This window comes from Mustelus asterias, unplaced genomic scaffold (genome assembly GCF_964213995.1).
Source record: "Mustelus asterias unplaced genomic scaffold, sMusAst1.hap1.1 HAP1_SCAFFOLD_528, whole genome shotgun sequence".
Lineage (NCBI taxonomy): Eukaryota > Metazoa > Chordata > Chondrichthyes > Carcharhiniformes > Triakidae > Mustelus > Mustelus asterias.
The window spans coordinates 7,747-30,552 of record NW_027590479.1 but is presented as its reverse complement, the minus strand read 5'-3'; the positions used below and the strand labels follow the sequence as shown (position 1 = coordinate 30,552).

The 22,806-nt window shown below is 44.8% G+C and overlaps 1 protein-coding gene across 1 annotated transcript; it reads right to left on the bottom strand.

Moving 5' to 3' along the window:
- Nucleotides 1–798: 798 nt before the first annotated feature.
- On the bottom strand, nt 799–22,022 carry LOC144486946 (uncharacterized). Its single transcript, XM_078204959.1, has 3 exons — nt 21,612–22,022; nt 9,051–9,818; nt 799–1,029 (listed from the first exon to the last, which is right to left on the bottom strand). Exons 1-3 carry the CDS (start codon nt 22,020–22,022, stop codon nt 799–801), a joined length of 1,410 nt encoding a protein of 469 aa, XP_078061085.1.
- Nucleotides 22,023–22,806: the final 784 nt, after the last annotated feature.

Sequence of the window (22,806 nt, the reverse complement as noted above, 5' to 3'; positions counted from 1 at the left end):
CTCAGATGTTAAGACAGAAGGAGACGCGGTGACATTAAACTGCAACTATGATACTGCAGAAACCAGCTATAATTTATACTGGTATCGACAGCATCCAGACTCCCAGCCCGAGTACATACTGAGAAAGAACTCGGGGGGTAATGAATATCAAGCAGATTTTGCTAAAATCCGTTTCTCGACTGACCTCCAAACCCCGAAGAAATCCATCAGTTTGACTATCTCGGATCTGCAGTTGTCTGACGCGGCCGTGTATTACTGCGCTTTCAGCCTCACAGTGATGGAAAGCAGTCTGACTCCTGTACAAAAACTGTCTCAGCAGGATAAGTCAGAGCTCCTCGCTGCTGTATAGAAGTTCTGGCAGATGCAGCCACAATGAGCAGCGGCGCTGTCAGCCGCTCAAACACAAACCGACAGGAAACCATATTCACCTCGGATCAACTGTCACCCAACTGTTTCCAGGAGAGGCCGAGGAAACAAACTGCAGAACCGTTTTAGGCCGACAAGTCCATCACATAATGAATGTGTCAATTAAATCGTCCCTTCTGCTGCTAATCAACTCTGTATTCCTCTAAAATCAGACCTGGGTGATAAAATCCCAAACATCCGTCAAACCTGACCGTGAAGCGCCACACACACAGCAGACGGACAGTTCTCCATGTCTGTGCGACGTCCTCTGATCCCGAAGTCCCTATTTGTCCTTTCCTTCCTTTTCCATGCCTGCTTACCATATTGAACACCACTCGCTCCGTCTCCCTTTTCAGTTTCTGGGGGCCTTTGAGGGTGAGCTGTTCATAGCGTTTATTTGATCACTATTGCTACATTCCAGACAGCTTGCACACCCTGAACACATTTCATAAAGTTGCGACTTTGATTTCTCAAATAAATCCGAAGTTCAGAGCAGCCAGTTTCCACATCTCCCTGACTGTCTCCACCGAATACCAGGGTAGCATTAAACTTCTTATCATATCCGCATTGTTCATCTGTTTCTCGCTGCTCCTCGTTTCTGTAAATCAGATGAATATTCGAATACTGTTCGGGAAAGATTGTGAAATTCAATTGAATGATCAAAGCCAATGAGTTCTGAAATCTGTTCATTTTTCATAAACTGTTTCTGACCCAACAACACACTCTGATCAAATAAAACCAGAGAACTGGTCTCGGGCCAAAGGCTCCAGAAATCTAAAAGGGGAGATGAACAAGAGTTGTTTAATGTTACAGAGAGGCATGGAAACAGCTTCAAAACACTAAGTGAACGAAATAGATCAAATAGATTTCCAAAGGCGAGTTTTATTATGAACGCGCGTTAAAATCAACTGATACAATTCCGCAAGTGTCCCTCACTTCTTCTTATGGGGGGTTATGTTTTGTTCTTTTCTGTGACTCTCACTGGGTTTAATTCTTGTCCCGATTGATCGGTGTGACAGCGCCATCTTCTGGCCACCAACTGGAACCCCCATTCTGGGGGGTTTCGGACTGGATCCGCTCTATCTCTGTATCAGTGTGTGCTCCATCGCACGGAAATACACGGCAGTATCCGACAGCGAGATATAAGGAACTGTTTCATTTCCCTTCTGCAAATCTGCAGAAAACCTCCGTTTGGGGACCTTTCGTAACCCCCTAAGCTATATTTCTTCAGGAAATATCTTGGAGCTTCCCCGGAATACTGCATGTACCAGAGTAGAGTTAGGGTAGTGCAGGTTATCAAGTAACGGCAGTCCAGTCCACACTGTCCTTCCCGAATTGTTAATTCGAAATGAACCTGGAACACTGAAGTTTTGCCACTCATTCATGTCACGTAAATACAGATTAGCTCAAAAGTCAGGGTTTAAAAATAACCACTGGATGACATGGTTACCATTTAATAATGGACCCGCCGGGCAGCAAGATCATTATAATCAGTAAGGAGCATGGAGAACACATGGTTTCCGGGTATACATCTCGATGCAAAGTAACAAAATGCTCTAATTCTGCCGATAATTCCAATCCAGTGTAAAGGGTAGCCCCTGTTATAATCTGGGTTTATTTTTTGAGAAACTGAGGGGCATTTCCCAGAGACAGGATTGGCTACGCTGCCGGAACTGATGGATATTCCCCGCCAATAAATGAGAGCTGTAAAGAATCGCATTTTCTGGTTCCTTCTGTGTCTCATGTGACTTTCATCATAACTCTGTCTCATTGCTTCCGTCTCTTTGTTATACCAACCTCTCATTTTTTGTAAACCTCCTTATCGCTATCAAATGACTGGAAATTAATTCAAATAATTCAAGGGGTGACAACTGATTTTGACAAACTCGACAAACAAAGCTACCCGAAACCACCAGCAGGTGGCGTGATTTACCGTCATTGCGGAGTTTTCACATTGCTACCTGAAAATCACTGTGTCCTTTCTATTTGTCTCATTTAATGAAACCGTCATTACCAGAGACCATGTGAATGGCAGTGTAAATAAGAGACAGCTAAAGTTAACGACATAAACTTAAGATCACATGTGTTCTCCGCTCTTGGATTGTTTGGAAATGGATAATGTTCACCAGATTTAAGCAGTGATCCTTCCTTGTTGATCAGCCCCACAACTCGCCATCAGCAATTACTGAAACGATTCATTCCGTTGCTGTCTGCACCCGGGCAAAGTCAGTGAAGGCAAAAGTAGCGGAGCAGACCATGGCTGTATTTTGCGTTTCATTGACAGTCATCCAATGGAGCAGCACCACCTTATCCTCACTGCTCACTTCCGCACAGCGAAGTGTGTAAACCACCAAAGAAATTCTGTAAATTCAGAACATTTGCAGATCTTGCGATGGGCCATTCACCCCATCGTGCGTGCTTGGCTGTCATTAATTGGTACAGTGGTGTCACAGTGGTTAGCACTGCTGCCTCATAATTCCAGGAATCCGGGTTCAGTTCCAGGCTACGTGGAGTTTGCAGATGCTCCCAGTGTCTGTGTGGGGTGCCCCTTTTCCTCCGACAGTTCAATGATGTGCAGGTTAGATGCGTTCAGCATGCCAACTTGTCAGAAATTTGTGGGTTAGAATAAATCGCCACGAAAAATCTGTGGGGTTACGGTGATGGAGCAGGGAAGAGGACCAGGAAAATATACCCTGTCGGAGAGTCACTGCAGACTCGAAGAGCCTGATGGCCTCCTTTTGCACTGTATGGATTCGAAGACAATTATTGATCTTTTCATCAACTGCATTCCCTAAACTCCATATTCATTATGCAAACGTAATTGGAGCAGCGCTGGTAAGCTTACTTCCAGCAATGTAGCTCAAACAGACATGAGAGTTTCTTTACTGAATTTTCAGTCATCTACCTGAATCACTCAAACATTCTGGGTTCATGCCTACCATTAAGGATACCTGTGGCCACGGAGGGGCATCATGGTGATTGAATAAGCAGTGATCCTCAATTGAGTTACAATTAATGAATCAGTCGTTATAGTAAAAGACTGAGTTTTTATTTGCTGTTAAAATGTAAAATCTTAATTGCTGTGTATGTAACGAATGTGCAATGAAGATAAATTTTTAAAGTTTATTTATTTGTGTCACAAGTAGGCTCACATTAACACTGCAATGAAGTGACTGTGAAAATCCCCTAGTCACCACATCCGGCGCCTGTTCGGGTTACACTGAGGGAGAATTTAGCATGACCAATGCACCAAACCAGCACGTCTTTCAGACTGGGGAAGGAAACAGGAGCGGCTGGAGGAAACCCACGCAGACACGGGGAGAACGTGCAGACACCACATGGACAGTGACCCAAAACGAGAATCGAAACCAGATCCCTGGCGCTGTGAGGCAGCAATGCTAATCACTGTGCCACTGTGCCGCAGCTGGCGTAGTGTACTGGCGAGAGAGATCTTCAAACTCTGATTAGCCTCAACATTTGAAACTGTGTGAATAAGGGATTGTATAGAATCAGATAAAGGGATAGTATGAACCAGTTCTCTTGTATTCCTGTCTAAGATAATGAGAGAAAGTGGTGTCAGTAATTGAGGATCCAATTCAATTAATCTGGTGACCAAATTGACCAATTGTCATGTTCCAACAGGCCCAACTCTGACGTGTGGTAACGGTCACTTTGGGGATAAAAGTAGAGGTTCTGAAGGTTTTCCTTGTGAACCAAATTCTGAAGACTCCAAAGGCTGAGTTCCAAGGAAATTCCTGTCAAAGAAGGAGCCAGAGAGGGTTACTCTTCTACAGACTGATCACCCGCATGAAGCTGTGAAAGTCAATGTCTTAAAGTTTATTTATCAGTCACAAAGAAGCTTACATTCACGCTGCAATGAAGTTACTGTGAAATTCCCCGAGTTGCCACACTCTGGCGCCTGTTCAGGTACACTGAATGAGAATTTAGCATGGCCAATCCACCTAACCTGCACATCATTGGGCTGTGGGAGGAAACCGGAGGACACGGAGGAAACCCATGCAGACATGGGGAGAATGTGCAGACTCCACACAGACAGGGACCCAAGCCAGGACGCTGTAAGGCAGCAGTAACCACTATGCCACTGTGTTCAGTTGTTCAGTGAACCTTTTTCATTCAATAAACTTCTTTTTAAATTTACTATCCAGAGAATTCTGCCTTTACCACAAAGAGGTCAGGGAACAGATAAAGAGAAACCATTTGTGTCCAGAACATTGTGAACATCCTTTTACTCTGGTTGTCTTTGATCCTCAAGTCATTTTCTGTTTGTTTTAACCATGTTCTGTTTCATTGATAAACTTTTATCAGTAAAAATATTTGACTGTTCTGGATTTTTCCTGATGAAATTGATGCACTTTAGGGAAAGTGGGTGAGAGGGGTTGGCAGGCTCTTTAACAGAAAGTGAATCCCTCTAAGGTAATTGCCAAAGGAGCCAGAGGGGGAGATGAGATTTTATTTTATTGTTTGACACAGCGAGTTGTTCTGATCTGCCTGAAAGCAGATTCAAGCGAATCTTTCCAAAGGGTAAAGACTTGAAAGGGAAGAATTTGCAGGGCTGTGGGGAAAGAACAGAGTAAGAAGTTTAACAACACCAGGTTAAAGTCCAACAGGTTTATTTGGTAGCAAAAGCACAGAGCAGGAAAGAACAGAGCAGTTGGATGAATCAGAGTCCTTTCAAAGAGATAGCAGGGGCACGATGGGCTGAATGGACTCCTCCCGCAGCCTGTCAATCTCAGCCTCCTGCTTTTGTGCAGGTTTGAAGAGCAGATTTCAGTGCAGCCTCTTCCCTGTATCTGTATTTAAAGAGACAGGTTTCTCTTTAGTTCTGAGTGACTGATATAACAATTGGTTGGAGGCCCATTTCCCACTCAGTCCTCCAACACTTTCCTGTCTCTCCATTAGTGCGACGCCCAGGGCAGTTTCCCAACTGGGACGCAGGCCCCATTATTCTCAGCTAAATTCAGCCCTCAGCTCCGTCGCCTGGCTGTCATTGACACGAGCAATAGAGAGACAGAAAGGTGCCACAGGCTCAAATGGGAAGTCAAAACGTGTGGCTTTAAATGAACTGTTAGCATCTCTGACGATCAACAATTTTTAAAAATGAATTCTGAACCCAGTAAACAAATTAAAGATTCACATGACAAAACTTCAAGTTTTCTGATGTTTACTCCAACAAACTGGAGGCAACAATGATTAAACACTTTTTTGAAGGGAACATAGTCCTTAAACTGTAAAATTAAACTTTGCCCTTTTACTCTGAACACCATTAAATATCCACTCAATGGATATATTTTACTCTGCCTTGGAATGTTGACACTCTTTCTCCAAAAACCAGCCCAAAGTGATTTTTCACTCCTCAAGGGTTTATTTCCATTGTTTTCCTTTTCCAGTCTGACAACCTTTAATCCCAGAACTGTCCTTCACAGTGATGGTTCTCCTGGACATTTTCCCACTAACACAAGCAAGGCGAATCTTCCAGCCTTGTTTCACAATTCTCAGGAATTTGTGACCAACATTCGACATCGGAGCAGAAATTGGCCATTTGGCCCTTTGAGTCTGCTCCACCGTTTATTTAGATCATGGCTGATCTTTTTGTGTTGCGTTCTCGTGCTATACCTGATACTTTTGATGCCCTTATCGAACAAGAATCAGTATAAAGGCAAAATTCTGCTGTTTTTGGAATCTGAAACAAAAACAGAAAATGCTGGACAATCTCAGCAAGTCTGACAGCATCTGTAGAGAGAATAGAGACAACATTTTGAGTCAGGATTACTCTTTGTCAGAGATGAAGACAAGAAAAATCGGACAAAATATATCCTGTGAGGGTCAAGAATTGGGAAGCAATCGATTAAACCTCCTCTGAACCACTTTCAATGCATTTGTATCATTTCTTAAATAGGAGACAAAACTGCACGTATTCAAGATGCAGTCTCAGCAACGCCCTGTATAACTGAAGCATAATATCTTTACTTCTGCGGTCAATTTCTCTCGTAATAAAAGATTGCATTCCATTTGTAAGAACTTTGATTTATTTGAACTAAGATTTATGGGGGTTCTCTTGTTTACAAAAACCTCCCTCATCGTAAATCACACCAGGTTCCAGTGTCTTGACCATGTGGCAAGAAAGAACACTTTAAATGGTGAATTCAGAAAGTTTATTAATCATTAAAAATGTATCAAGTCAGAAAGATAAAAAACAGAGTGTCGATTAACAGTTAATAGAGAAAGTTTAACTTTAACAATTGAACAGACTTCTCTCCATCCCTCTCAGACCAGGACATGAAGTGACCGCTCCAAAAACGTGGATAACTTGTAAAACCAACAGCTCTCAACACCTCTCTGTAAACATCTCTCCCTCCACCTCTCTCTACCAAATTGCCTTCCCAAGACCACTTTTTTATACTTTAAAAGTGCCGAAAGCCTATCTTAGCCAATTCCCATAAATCTTCAATTATAAACTAAAATAGACATGAGTTTTCAGATGATTTGAAAACAAATGAACTGTCTGCTGAAAGGGTTAACTTTTCTACAGAACCTGAAGGGATGGGGAGTGAGCAGAAAAAATTTGGCCCTCAATAATACCACTTTACACAAGTATAAAAATCAAAACAAACTAGATTGTAATCGTCATCTCTTAATTTTTTTGTTATATTCCACAACCTAATTATTTTTATTTGATCAGTTTTTGTTAGGGATGGATAACTTCTGTTCTTTATAAACTGCTTCACTCATTTTGTTGATTCTACATGGGCTCAGAGAATCAGAACCCAGACTTTATCATCCTTATCCTTTTTCCCCTTTTGCCACCACTCCCTCTGTTTTGCAGGAAGGTGGTGGGGATTCCAATCAGACCGAATCATTTTATCATAAAAGTTAAATACTGTGGATGCTGGAACCTGAAACAACAACAGAAAATGCTGGAAAAGCTCAGCAGGTCTGACAGCATCTGTGGAGAGAGAATGGAGCCAATGTTTCAGGTATGGATGACCCTTCATAAGAGCTGTTATGAAGTGTCTTCCAGACTTGAAACGTTAGCTGTATTCTCTAATAATTTTATCGATAAGTTTCTTGTTCTTAGTTTCCAAACAGCAGGTAAGAGACCTGTCCAGTCCTCACTCGAGCTTTGATTTTTTTCACTGGCCATGCTTGGGTCAGTTTATAACCATTAGAATCTACTCTGAGGTCTGCTTTTCAGTCCAGTGCTATTTGGAGAATACCGTTACTGCACCGACTAACGGGTCACAAGTCCCTCACAGTTCTTATCACAAATTTGGGATAAAATAATTTAAACAATGCCTGAGAACGCTTTTTAACTTCTTAACCAACTATCTGCCACTGTTTGTTGATTGGTCAGACCTCCTCTTCACAGATTCAGGAATCTCAGCCGCTGAACACTAGCCGGTCCTGGGATAAGTTTAATTCAAACTCATTCTGAATAAATATTCTCACCAGGTCCTCTGTTGGGGCCCTGCTAAGCAGCTTTAATGGTCCGTGATTGCAGAAACTGAGCAGTCACAGGAATGTGGTCAAGATAGTCCAGTCCCACAATGCCTCACATTCAATCTGCAGTCCTTCAATTATAACAGAACATGTGGCTGTATGTAGCTGCCTCGGCCATGGTCAACCCCAACGCTGCCTTCCTGAACTGCTACAATGCCTGAGGTGTAAGTACACCCACAGTGCTGTTAGGGAGGGATTTCCAGCTACACATTCCAGACTTTCACTGGACTGTAGGTGGATACCAGATTGATATATTTCATTCAACCACACCCAAGTTGAGTTATTCCAATTTCTTTATTGTCCAAGACAATATATTCACAATATCTTTAAAACAGAAATTAAACATTCCCATTTGATTTCAGGTATTAACATATTCTGTTAGTTTGTTCTTTATTGTCAATGTCAAGCTGGGGTTGTTCTCCTTGGAGCAAAGGAGGTTGAAGGGAGATTTGATAGAGGTGGACAAGATTCTGACAGGTTTAGATAAGGTGGACAAAGAAAAGCTGTTCTCATTAGTTGATGGAACAAGGACGAGGGGGACACAGATTTATGGTTTTGGGTCAGAGATGCAGCGGGGGATGTGAGGAAGAATATTTTGATGCAGTGAACGGTAATGACCTGGAACTCGCTGCCTATGAGGGTGGAGGAAGTGGAGACAATAAACAATTACAAAGGAAATTGGATGGGCATTTGGGGAGGTTTCAAACAGAAATGCTGACTAAGTATCTCTGAATTTCCTCACACCCGGTCACTCTGTGATCCGTGTGAAATTTGAAACGAGGTATTCGCAACAAGTCTCAAAGAGCATCAGCCCACTGGAGGCAAAGTCATGAGACCGGCCAGTCCAGCAGAAAGAAACCCCCCGACCCTCCCCATTGACCAACTGTGAGAATGAACAAAATGCAGTCCTGGATGTAATTGAGAGCAGAAACAATAACAGCAGAATCCAACCCCTGTGAACTTGTTGGTGTCTCAGCAGCTGGGATGAAATTCTGAACCCTTTTTATACACTGAGCAGGTGGACGGTTTCTCCCCAGTGTAACCTCGCTGATGTCTCAGCAGGTGGGATAACTGAGTGAATCCCTTCCCACACTGAGAGCAGGTGAATGGCCTCTCCCCATGTGAACTCGCTGGTGTCTCTGCAGGTTGGATGAACGAGCGAAACCCTTCCCACACTGAGAGCAGGTAAATGGCCTCTCTCCAGTGTGAACTCGCTCGTGTGTCCGCAGGACGGATGACCGAATGAATCCCTTCCCACACTGAGAACAGGTGAACGGCCTCTCCCCAGTGTGAACTCGCTGGTGTATCCGCAGGTCAGATGACCGAGCGAATCTCTTCCCACACTGAGAGCAGGTGAACGGCCTCTCCCCATTGTGAATTCGCTGGTGTCTCTGCAAAGTGGATGAGACAGAGAATCCCTTTCCACACTGAGAGCAGGTGAACGGTCTCTCCCCAGTGTGAACGCGCTGATGTGCCTGCAGGTCGGATGACCGAGTAAATCCCTTCCCACACTGAGAGCAGGTGAATGGCCTCTCCCCAGTGTGAATTCGCTGGTGTGTCCATAGATTGGATAACTGGTTGAATCCCTTCCCACACTGAGGGCAGGTGAACGGCCTCTCCCCAGTGTGAATTCGCTGGTGTCTCTGCAAAGTGGATGACACAGTGAATCCCTTTCCACACTGAGAGCAGGTGAATGGTCTCTCTCCAGTGTGAACTCGCTTGTGTGTCTGCAGGTGGGGGAACCGAATGAATCCCTCCCCACACTCAGAGCAGATGAATGGCCTCTCCCCAGTGTGGTTGCGCCGATGAGCATCCAGCAGAGAGGGGGCTCTGTATCTCTTCCCACAGTCCGCACATTTCCATGGTTTCTCCATGGTGCAGGTGTCCTTGCCTCTCCCTTGGGTGGCCAATCAGTTGAAGCCTTGTCCACACACAGAACACGTGTACAGTGTCTCCCCGCTGTGAATGGTGTGGTATTTATTCAGGCTGTGTAACTGGTTAAAGCTCTTCAGTCAGTGCACTGGAACACTCTCACTTGAATGTGGAAGTGTGTTGGTGCTTTTTCAGTCAGATTGATGTTTGAAATCTTTTCAAATCTTCCAGATTCAATGGCCGATGCTATTCAGGTCCCAGGGAATATGACTCTGCCAGATCTAGACGTGACGTTTGAGATTTTAGCCTGTGATTCCTCTTTCAATATCCTGCAAAACAAGTTGACACAAGTCATCAGTGTCAGTACAGGATCGAAATTCAGAACAGACAATTCCAGTTTCTATGGAACATTCTTTCTCTCTCAATCCCCAAAAGCTGTGAATCTCCATCCCACACACTCTCCCTCCATTCTCACTCTGCTGTATCTAATATTCACCCTCCCAATTCTCCTGAAGGTGCTGATTGACAGATCCATGCTCACTGCTTCCTGTCCTGGACCCAGAGAGCTGATATAACTGGACTAAAAATGTGTGGAATATACAGACTGGATTCACTTCCTTACCCTTCAGTTGCTGCAAGTCCCCAATTTCCCCCAGAATGAGAAAAGAAATGGAAAGGGGGAAACATTGATTTCCTCCCAGATGTTGCCGAGAGGAAGATTCAATCATTGGCCCACTTCCGCATTGTGACGGCACAATGGAACATCGCCTGAATTAGCCAATAGGAATAAGTCTGTTCCCATGTGACGTCCTGTGGTTCCAGTGCGCAGGCCCGGGCGCGCGTCCACGGGAGCCCCGCCCCCACCCATTGTTCCCTTCCCCCTGCACCAGATCCAGCCAAGGTTTCCAGGCAACTGGCTGACGGCTCCGGCCAGAGCGAGAAGCCGCTCGGTGATCTCCCCCTCCCCCCTCTCTCTGCGGCTGCTGCTCCAAAAAGAGATCGAGAGCGACCGCTGGCGGCAGCCGCACTGCGCCTGCTCCGGACAGCTCGGCTCAGCAGCGCTCTCTGCGCCTGCTCCGGACAGCTCGGCTCAGCAGCGCTCTCTGCGCCTGCGCGCTGGGCTGCCAGCTGAGGGAGTGGGGGAGGGGACTTTGCAAAATCTCTTCCCATCATTTTCTTCCAAGTCCCGCAGTTTGATTTGAAACAGAACAGCTTCTGTTTGTAGCTTCACCACAGACTCAAACTTCACACACAGACTCAAACCTCCTCCTCTGGACAACATCTGTGAGGAAAACACTTTCTTTCTCCCCCTGGGAAATACAGAGACAGAGAAATTCTCTGGAACTGGAATTAGAGCCAAATATACTGAGGGGGAAATGTTTGTGATTTTGTGGAACCTGTTTTTATTGCCTGAGCTTTTTAAAGTGTAATTTATCTTGTCTATTCAAATACTGTTTCTTAATGCATGATTCAGTGATGTTAATTTTAGATTAATTTTTAAAGTAACTTTTTTTTAAATGAAACATTGTCTTTTAGTTTATTCTATTGTGATTTGTGGGAATGTGTTTATTATAAGGTGACCATGAGGATCGTAACAACATTGATATGTCTGGTGTTGTTATATGGTGCATATGATGTGGAGATGCCGGTGTTGGACTGGGGTGGGCACAGTAAGAAGTCTCACAACACCTGGTTAAAGTCCAACGCGTTTATTTGGAATCACGAGCTTTCAGAGTGCTGCTCCTTCTCACCTGATGAAGGGGCAGCGCTCTGAAAGCTTGTGATTCCAAATAAACCTGTTGGACTTTAACTTGGTGTTGTGAGACTTCTTACTATATGGTGCATGATAAGACTATTATTTATGTATTTGTATTACAGTTGATTTTGTTTAATTCCAGAATAGTATTGTAACTACTCTGTATATTTTCCAGTCAAAGAGTCATCAGAGCACAAGATAAATCAATTCAGCAACTTGAGTCCGTGCCAAGTCTCTGTCGGGGAATCCACTCAGTGCCATTTTTCCTCGATATCCCTGTTCCCCAGTACGTTTCATTCCTTCAAGTGCCCGACCAATTTTATTTTGAAATCACTGGTCGTCTCCACTTCCACCACTCTCATCGTCAGTGAGTTCCAGAACATGATTCCTTGCTCCCTAAGTCAAGTTCTTCCGCACCCATCTGTATCTCTAATCATGTAATAGAGTTCTGAATATTGCATACATTTTTAGTTCACTAAATATGCAAATTTTTTATATGTTTAGACACAAGCCTGTGTGAAGATTTCGGGAATATGTGTCCTGTACATGAAACAGTCAGCACGGATCTGTCGATGAGGATGAATCAGCACCCTCAGGACAATGTCTATTTCAGGTCCAGCAAAGTGAGAATGGAGGGAGAGTGTTTGGGATGGAGATTTACACATTTTCAAGAATGAGAGGAAAGAATGTTCCACAGAAACTAGAATTGTCTGTTCTGAGTTTTTATCCTGTACTGACAGCAATGATTTTTGTGAATTTCTTTCACAGGCTATTAGAAGGGGAGAGTTTACAGACACAAATCTCAACAAACATGACGTTAGGATCTGACAGAGTCACACAATTATTCAGGATCTGAATACCATCGGCATTTGAAACTAGAATGGGAAATTTTTGTCTGTTCCTTCAAACTATTTAAACATCAGTGTGACTGGAAAATCACTGAGACACATTCACTCGAGTGAGAGTATTCCAGTGAACTGACTGTGGAAAGAGCTTTAACCAGTTACACAGCCTGGAAAAGATTGAAGGATTCACAGTGAGGAGAGACCATGTATGTGTTATCCATGGGATCAAACCTTCATCTGAACTTGGAGATGTACAAAGACACTCAGACCATGGAAGTGGAGGGACTGTGGGAAGGGATTCAATTGCCCCTCGAAGCTGGAATCCCTTCGATGCAGCCACACTGTGGAGACACCGTTCACCTGCTCTGAGTTTGGAAGGGGATTTCGTGATTCATCCACCCTGAGGAATCACCAGCGACTTCACATCAGGGAGAGGCCATTCACCTGCTCTGAGTGTGGGAAGAAATTCAGCGATTCATCTGCCCTGCTGACACATCAGCGGGTTCACAATGGGGAGAGACCATTCACCTGTTGTGTGTGTGGAAAGGGATTCACTCAGTCATCTACCCTGCAGAACCACCAGCGATTTCACACGGGTGAGGGACTGTTCCCCTGCTCAGAGCGTGGGAAGGGATTCACTCACTCATCCCTCCCGCTGACACACCAACGCATTCACACTGGGCCGAGGCCATTCATCTGCTCCGAGTGTGGGAAGGGATTCACTCAATTATCTAGTCTGCTGAGACACAAAGGATTACACACTGGGGAAAGGCCATTCATCTGATGTGTGTGTGTGGGAAGTGACTCAGTCAATCATCCAGTCTGCTGGAATACTGAGGCACCTCCCCCAATAAGAAACCTGTTCAATGCTCTGACTGTGGGAGCTGCTTTAAAACCTGAGCCTACCTGAGGGTCGACCAGCGCATTCACACTGAGGAGACCCCGTTCAGGCGCTCTCACTGTGCAAAGAGGTTTAGAACATCATCTGACCTACTGAAACATCAGGGAATTCACACTGGGGAGAGACCCTGATAATTCCCACTCACTCTCAGCAATTTCTCATAAAACCTACCAGATTGGAAGCTTCTGCCTGAAATTTTATTTTCCCTTAGTTTCCAAACTGAGACCATTCACCTGCTCAGTGTGTGGGAAAGGATTCACTTGTTCACCCAAGCTGCTGAGGCACCATGGCAGTCACACCCATTAGTGAGCTTTTGGATGGTCTGACTGTGGCTGATAATTATATCAATAGAGGTTAAGTTTATTCAGATGGAGGGTATTGATTAGATAGTTATAATGAGCAGGTAAAAAGTGGGACTCACTAATATAGCTTGGAGTCAGAGTTGAACCTGTAATGTTTGATTCTGTGAACAAATCTAGACCAAATAAAGATTGACTCCACCCCAAGGCTGTCAGGATTATAACATGGTAACAGAAAATGCTTGTCAAATGGTGAAGGTTGGAAACTAAAAGTATATTTCAGACAGAAGCTTCCAATCCCAGCAGCTTTTGTGAGAAATGACTGAAAGGCAGTGGGAATTGTCAGGGTCTGATTACCTGCTGATGTTCTCGGAGTCTGAACCATACAACCAGTGGAAGAATGAAGTGGCGATGTGGACACGGGTTACATCCCGATCAAGGAGGAAACAAGGTCTGGCCTTGGCACTGTCACTTCCTAACACAAGGAAAATCAGCAACAAAGCATTTTCTGATCAGCCAAACTTCAAGTTGATACCTGCACTGGCACGGATGATTCATGTAAAGAATTCACTTCAGGTGGTTGGAGGGTAGAATCCCTGTCAATTGGTCTATGGGAGAAATCCCTAATTCCCCTCTGTGCTGGGCGATCGCCCTCCTGCTTTAAAGGGATACAATTAGTTCCATTTTCAGTCATCAATTATCTGATTGTTCCATGAAAAGAATTGCTCGAAGAAACAAATTATTGGAGATACCAGAAGAGGGTTTCTTCATGTGTAACGTTTGGACTGAAGGAGAAAAAACATCTTTTTCTTCGATTTGTTTTGAAACACTGTTTGTGTGAATTTTTGCGATCCCGGTCAGGACTGCAAACATTTGCAGAGAAATTCGAACACCCAGTGATTAACTGAAAGAATTACATCACAAGATTCCACATTTTTAAACAAAAACAAACTTTACTGTATGTTTAAATAAAATTTAAAAATACAACACTACAAATTGAATACTACACTCAATAAAGATTTATGATATAAACCTAGTTCTATTTTTTTACCTCACCCCAAGAGTTTCTTTATACTTAACAATATCTTGAAGGTTCATTCACTTCTGTTCCTAGGACCAAGCTCCACAATTCACTTTAATTCTCCCCAGTACTCCAGATATTCTCCAAGCTCCAAGAGTTTATGGGAATCCATCCATTATCTTTTCACTAAACAAGCCTCCAATTTTCCTTTCAGCTCTCAAACTGTGGACTCCTCAGTCCAAACATGGGCTTCACTGCATTCTTGCTGAGTGATTTAAATGTTGGAAACACCCCTGGTTTCTAATGGTCCTCTCAGCTTCTAGTCTCACAGCTGGTTCACAGCTCCTGATCCCACAACTGGTGGCTTCCAAGCTAACTGCAGACTGTCCGCTGTCTATCTGTGGAACCAGGTCATTGATTGGAAAGGACTCAAAAGGTTATGGGGAAAAGGCAGGAGAATGGGATTGAGATTTATCAGCCATGATCGAATGGCACAGCAGATTCGATGGGCCGAATAGCCTAATTCTGCTCCTATATCTTATGGTCTAATTCTAACCAAGGCTCCACCCTGAATCACATATCCCCATGGTAACAGAGACCAGGTGGAATGTCCGACAGATATTTCGCTTCAAAACTAAACCCTTTTTCCCTGATGTCTTCATGAAGAATTCACCTAGCAAAAACAGTACAATAATTGTCAGACCCAATGTCTCCAGCTAAAAGACCCAGCTGACCTTTTACAGTTCTTACCTCTCGAGTTTTGACTTCTTAAACCAACATGGGCCATGCTTTGTGACTGCGAATTCCCTGAGGGTGTTTTTGTCAGATTCTCAATCCAGGTTTTCCATTTTTTAAAAGCAATTCTTGCAACTAATTCTTATTTCTAAAACATAGGAATTATGAAATTAGATTTTTGGAACAAAAACAGGAAAAAATGGAAATGTATCACCTTCATAATATCCCATTTAGAATATTACAATATACAACATGCTGTATATCTTAACAACAGCCATGATCTTATTGAATGGCGGAGCAGGCTCGAAGGGCCAAATGGCCTCCTCCTGTTCCTAAATCCACTGTTTTCCTCTGTTGATCTATCTTATAACCTGCAACAGACACAATAATCCCTCCATTGTCCACTTCACATTCACAAGTCCAGCTTGGTAACAGCACACTGCTGGGTTCCATGTCCAGGAATCTCAGTCCACTGAAGATGGAAATTACTGCTTGCAGTCTTTTCTGAAACTTTTCTTTTTACAATAATTATAGTCCAAAGTTCCTCCTGCAAAAGGAAAGTCTTCATTGCTGTTCATTTGTGAATTTTCAAGTTCTATTTTGAAAACAGTCTGTACAGAGTTCACATTTTGAAATGTATTTTCTTCCATGTTTGTAGTTCCTCCATTGTTTAAATCCAGAGAGAATATTCCAGTCAATTCCACATTGAAACTGTCTTCTTCTTGCTCAGTTATAGCCGATTCCTTTATTGTCCAGGACAATATATTCACAATATCTTTAAAACAGAAATTAAACATTCCCATTTGATTTCAGACAGGAACATATTCTGTTAGTTTGTTCTTTATTGTCAATATCAGGCTGGGGTTGTTCCCCTTGGAGCAAAGGAGGTTGAGGGGAGATTTGATAGAGGTGGACAAGATTCTGACAGGTTTAGATAAGGTGGACAAAGAAAAGCTGTTCCCATTCGCTGAAGGGACAAGGACGAGGGGGGTCACAGATTTCTTGTTTTGGGTCAGAGATGCAAGGGAGGGGGGGGGGGGGGGGTGATGTGAGGAAGAATATTTTGATGCAGTGAATGGTAATGACCTGGAACTCGCTGCCTACGAGGGTGGAGGAAGTGGAGACAATAAACAATTAACAAGGAAATTGGATGGGCATTTGGGATGTTCCAAACAGAACGAAGAACAAAGAAAATTTTGTTTTCTTTAAAGAAAACAAAAAAAAGAACAAAGAAAATCCATCAAGACACCATTTGACTGAGTTTGGCAGAAAGGGACCGACACAGGGTTGGAGTCGGTAGGATTTGGCGGGGGGGAACTCTCCACCGGTTGGGGATATACCAGGTACAGACGATGATGGCTGTGGTTGTTGGAGGTCAGTCATCACTGCAAGAGTCACTGCAGGGTTCATCTAAAACTCTGCTGGCCATGTTTAAACTCACATTAAGTGTTATTCCACTATCACCCTTGTGCACGATGATCCACCCAGTAAAGCAACAACTTAATATTAAAATTCTCATCCTTGGTCTCAAATCACTCCATGACCTTGCCTGTCCCAATATCTATAATCTCCTATAAGCCCCACAACCCTCAATATATTACACTGCTCTAATTCTGGTCTTTAGTTTGTCCCTGACCTTGCTTCACCATTGCAAGCTCTACCTTCAATTGCTTCGGCTCCAACCTCTGGAATACCATCCCTACATGTCTCCAACTCTCCACCTCGCTTTACTCCTTTAACACACCCCTTAAAATCTACCACTTTGACCAAACTTTTGGTCATCTAACCAAATATCTTCTTTGTGGCTCAATGTCATACTTTATTTTACAATGCTCCTTGGATGTTTTATTACTTTCAGGCGCTATATAAATATATTTTGTTGTTCCTCATGTCTCCTGGGCCTAATCATTTTCAGCGGCTTCATTAATTACCGTCTCCCCACCGTAGGGTCGGAAACGGGGATGTTCACTGATGATTGCAGTGTATATGACCATTCACAACTCTGAATACTGAAGCTGCCCGCATGCAGCGCAGGACCAGGACAACATTCAGGTTGGAGCTGATTGTCAATTCATATTGACACCACATAATTATCAGGAAATATCTATTTCCAGCAAGAAAATCGAACCATCTTCCCATGATATTCAATGGCATTACCATCAGTGAATGCCCCACCAGCAATAACTTTGGGGTTACCATTGACCAGTCATTTAAATACTGAGGTTACAAGAGCAGATCAGAGGTTGGGAGTTTTGTGGCAGGTTACTCACTTAATGACTCCCCAAAGGCTTGCCATGATTCACAAGGTATAAATCAGGAGTAAGGGGGAATATTCTTTACCTGGATGAGTGTATCTGCAACAATTTTGTAGATCCTATCCAGGACAAAGTAGCTCGCCTGATCAGCATCTCAAATACCACCTTAAACATTCACTCTCCACCATTAGCCCACAATGGTGGCAGTGTATCCCACATATTAGATGCACTGCAAGAAATCACCAAGGCTGTTTTCACAGCATGTTCCAAACCCTAACTTCTACCACTTGAAAAACAAGTGCAGCAAGCGTTTGGGAATGCCACCATCTGCAAATTGTACTCCACATCACATACCATTCTGACTTGAAAATCAATCACCATTCCTTCTCTGTCACTGCATCAAATTCCTGGAACTCCCTAACAGCGTTGTGGGTATACCTACACCAGATGGATTGCCGCGATTCAAGAAAGTGGCTCACTTTCTTCACAAGGGCAATCAGTGATGCACAACGAATGTTGGCCTTGCCAGTCACATTCACATCCCCTGAAAGAATAAAACAAAATCCTCATCCCTGGTATCATTCTCAGTCATGAGGACTGCAATTATCAATGAACAGCTCCGCTTTTGACTTTATGATGGGGGGAGGGTCATTGGTGGAGCAACTGAGGATGGATGGGCCTCGGACACTACCCTAGGGCTGAGATGATTGGCCTCCAACAACCGCGATCATCCTCCTCTGTGCGGGATGTGGCTCTCGCCGGTGGAGAGTTTCCCCCTGATTCCCATTGACTTCAATGTTAATAGGGTTGCTCGATGCCACGCACAGTCAAACGCTGCCTTGATGTCAATGGCAATCACTCCAACATCACCCAGTTCAACTCTTTTGTCCATGTTTGGACAAAGGCTGTAAATGAGGCAGGAGGTGAGTGGTCCTCGGTGGAACCCAAAATGAGCATCAGTGAGCAGGTTATTGCTGTATAAATGCTGCTTGATCGCACCGTTGGCAACAACATCTTCCATCATTTTGCTGATGAGCGAGACTCGAGACATTGGAGGGCAGTTGGCCAGTTTGGATTTTTCCTTATCCATCGCCTTCAGCAGTTTATTGATATCCCTTGAAGTGAATCGAATTGGCTGAAGATGGGCATCTGTGATACTAGGGACCTCAGGATGGATAATCCATATGGAGAGATTAGAGAAGCTGGAATTGCACTCTATAGAGCAGGAAAGGTTAAGGAAAGATTTAATAGAGATATTCAAACTTTTGAGAGGTTTTGATAAAATGCATGTCTGTTTCCACTGGTTTAGAACCAAAAGACATCGGGTGGAATTTCATGAAAAAAATTCGAAGTGCTGAATGAGTGAGAAAAGTTTCAAACTCGTTTCTTGGGCAAATTTAAAAAATCAATCTTGTGGCACTTAGTCAAAAACAGTCACAATATAATACTCACTGCAGGAGGAAGGGGAGGAACCTAAACTTGCTGGGGAAGCCAGCTGCTGATCTGGAGGGGTGTCATTGTGCATGCGCTCCATTCTCCCAGTTTCCATCTTCAGTGGACATCCCCCCCTCCCCACAGAAATCGCCCCGCCAATCTCCTCATCTGTAGCGTTTCCCCCAAATCACCAACCCCTCCCCCCAATCAGCATCCCTGCAGAGTTCCCCCTCTCGCCCCCCCTGCAGAGTTTCTCCGACAACCAGCTCCCTCCCCCTTCAGGACTCCTGCAGAGCTCCCCCCACTAACCCTCTCCTCAATCACCACCCCTGCAGAGTTCCCCCTCTCGCCCCCTCCCCGATCACCACCCCTGCAGAGTTTCTCCGATCACCAGCTCTCTCCCCCATCAGGACTCCTGCAGAGCTCCACCCCCTAACCCTCTCCTCAATCACCACCCCTGCAGAGTTTCCCCGATCACTAGCTCTCTCCCCCATCAGGACTCCTGCAGAGCTCCACCCAACCCCCTCCTCAATCACCACCCCTGCAGAATTTCCCAATCACCACTCTCTCCCCCCAGTCAGCTTCACCGTCCCATGGAGTGACCCAGGGGTCCATTGGCGCCTCGAGGGAGGAGGGGGGCCTGGGGACGGTGCTGGGTCCTTCCACCCGGGGGATTCTGGCCGATGGGATGCACGGCTTTCCGACTCCCCCTTTCCTGACACCGGTGCATCTCAAGAGCAGCAGGGTGAACAGCAAGGCAAGGATACATCCATATCACCAGGAAGACGGCTGGATCCCTCTCGGTCCCAGCTCTCCAGCAGACGCCTGTCAGGGGCATCACAGGCAAATGGGTGCGGAGTGCAGCTGGCTGCCTCCAGTTCTGATGTGCATCCTGGGGGGACGTGTTGATGTGGCGCTGGACCACGGGAGATGGAGATGTTGTGGGGTCGCCAGGAGGGCACGGGTGAAAGTCTATATGAGAAAGGTTTAGGGAATTGGGCTCTGTTGACGATTACATCCACCTGTTTTATAGCCCTGTTAACTATCGGCCCTTCGTGTTATTGCATTGTTAGTTTCACCAATAAATGTCCAAAGATGTGAAGGTTAGGTTGATTGGCCATACTAAACTGATCCTAGTGTCAGGGGGATTAGCAGGGTAAATGTGTGAGGTTGCGGGAGTAGGGCCTGGGTGGGATTGTGGTCGGAACAGGCTCGATGGGCTGAATGGCCTCCTTCTGTACTGGAGGGATTCTATTCTATTCTCTATAAAATTACAGCACAGAAACAAGCCCTTTGGCCCTCCAAGCCTGTAGCAACCATTCTGCCCGTCTGAACTAAAACCCCCTACCTTTCTGGGGACCATATCCCTCTATTCCTATGCTATTCATATATTTGTCAAGACACATCTTAAAGTCACTATCGTATCTGCTTCCACTACCTTCCCCGGCAACGAGTTCCAGGCACCCACCACCCTCTGTGTAAAGAACCTGCCTCGTACATCTCCTTTAAACCTTGCCCCTCGCACCTTAAACCTATGCCCCCCAGTAACTGGCTCTTCCACCCTGGGAAAAAGCTTCTGAGTATCCACTCTGTCCAACCTGTCATAATCTTGTAGACTTCCATCAAGTCGCCCTCCTCAACCTCCGTCGTTCCAGTGAGAACAAACCAAGTTTCTCCAACTCTCCTCATAGCTAATGCCCTCCACACCAGGCAACATCCTGATAAATATTTTCCGTACCCTCTCCAAAGCCTCCACATTCTTCGGGTAGTGTGGTGACCAGAATTGAACACTAGATTCCAAGTGCGGTCTAACAAAGGTTCTATAAAGCTGCAACATGACTTGCCAATTTTTAAACTCAATGCCCCGGCCGATGAAGGCAAGCATGCCGTATGCCTTCTTGATTATCTTCTCCATCTCATTGCCACTTTCAATGACCTGTGTACCTGTACACCCAGATCCCTCTACCTATGAATACTCTTAAGGGTTCTGCCATTTACTGTATATTTCCCATCTGTATTAGACCTTCCAAAATGCATTACCTCACATTTGTCCGGATTAAACTTCATCTGCCATCTCTCCACCCAAGTCTCCAACTGATCTATGTCCTGCTGTATCCTCTGCCAGTTCCCATCGCTATCCGCATTTCCACCAACCTTTGTGTCGTCCACAAACTTATCAATCAAACCAGTTACATTTTCCTCCAAATCATTTATATATATTACAAACAGCAAAAGTCCCAGCACTGATCCCTGAGGAATGTCACTTGTCACAGCCCTCCATTCAGAAATGTACCTTTGCACTGCCAACCTCTGTTTTCTTCTGACTAAATATCTCGAAACTTCCTAACACCCTGTCACTCTGTGATCCTTGTGACATTTGAAACCAGGTATTCGCAAAGAGACTCAAAGAGCATCAGCGCCCTGGAGGCTGAGACCGGCCAGTCCAGCAGAAAGAAACCCTCTGACCCTCCCCATTGACCAACTGTGAGAATGAACAAAATGCAGTCCTGGATGCAACTGAGAGCAGAAACAATAACAGCAGAATCCAACCCCTGTCATCACTCGTGAACTCGCTGGTGTCTCAGCAGCCGGGATGAAACGCTGAAACCCTTTCCACACTGACAGCAGGTGAATGGCCTCTCCCCAGTGTGAACTCGCTGGTGTGTCCGCAGGTCGGGTAACCGAGTGAATCCCTTCCCACACTGAGAGCAGGTGAACAGCCTCTCCCCAGTGTGAACTCGCTGGTGTGTCTGCAGGCTGGATAACTGAGTGAATCCCTTCCCACATTGAGAGCAGGTGAATGGTCTCTCTCCAGTGTGAACTCGCTGGTGTGACTGCAGGTGGGATGACTGAATGAATCCCTTCCCACACTGAGAGCAGATGAACGGCCTCTCCCCAGTGTGGCTGCGCCGATGAGCTTCCAGCAGACATGGGGCTCTGTATCTCTTCCCACTGTCCGCACATTTCCATGGTTTCTCCATGGTGCAGGTGTCCTTGCCTCTCTCTTGGGTGGACAATCAGTTGAAACTTCGTCCACACACAGAACAAGATTACAGTCTCTCCCCGCTGTGAATGGTGTGATATTTATTCAGACTGTGTAACTGGTTAAAGCTCTTTAGTCAGTGCATTGGAACACTCTCACTCGAGTGTGGCAGTGTGTTGATGCTTTTTCACTCACACTGACATTTCAAATCTTTTCAAATTGACAGACTGGACAATCATTTCTCCTTCTGGATTCAAAGTCCGATGATATTGAGGTCCCAAGGAATATGATTCTGTCACGTCTGGACGTGACGTTTGAGATTTCGGCCTGTGATTCCTCTTTCAATATCCTGTAAAATGAGTTTACAAAAGTCATCAGTGTCAGTACAGGATAGAAATTCAGAACAGACAATTTCTATGGAACATTCTTTCCTCTCTCATTCCCCAAAAGCTGTAAATCTCCATCCCACACACTCTCTCCCCATTCTCAGCAGGTGTGGCAGCATCTGGATGGAGAGAAAAGAACTGATGTTTCAGAGCTTTGACAAAGGGTCATCTAGACAAGAAACATCAGCTCTTTTCTCTCCTTACAGATGCTGCCAGACCTGCTGAGATTTTCCAGCATTTTCTCTCTTGGTTTCAGATTCCAGCATCCGCAGTAATTTGCTTTTATAAGGCTGCAGATACCTCCTCCCAAGTAGCATGCGTGTGCCCAAGACATCACCACTTGTTTCCCTTATTTCTTTAGCACCCATGGTGCTCTCCGCAGTAAACACAGAGGAG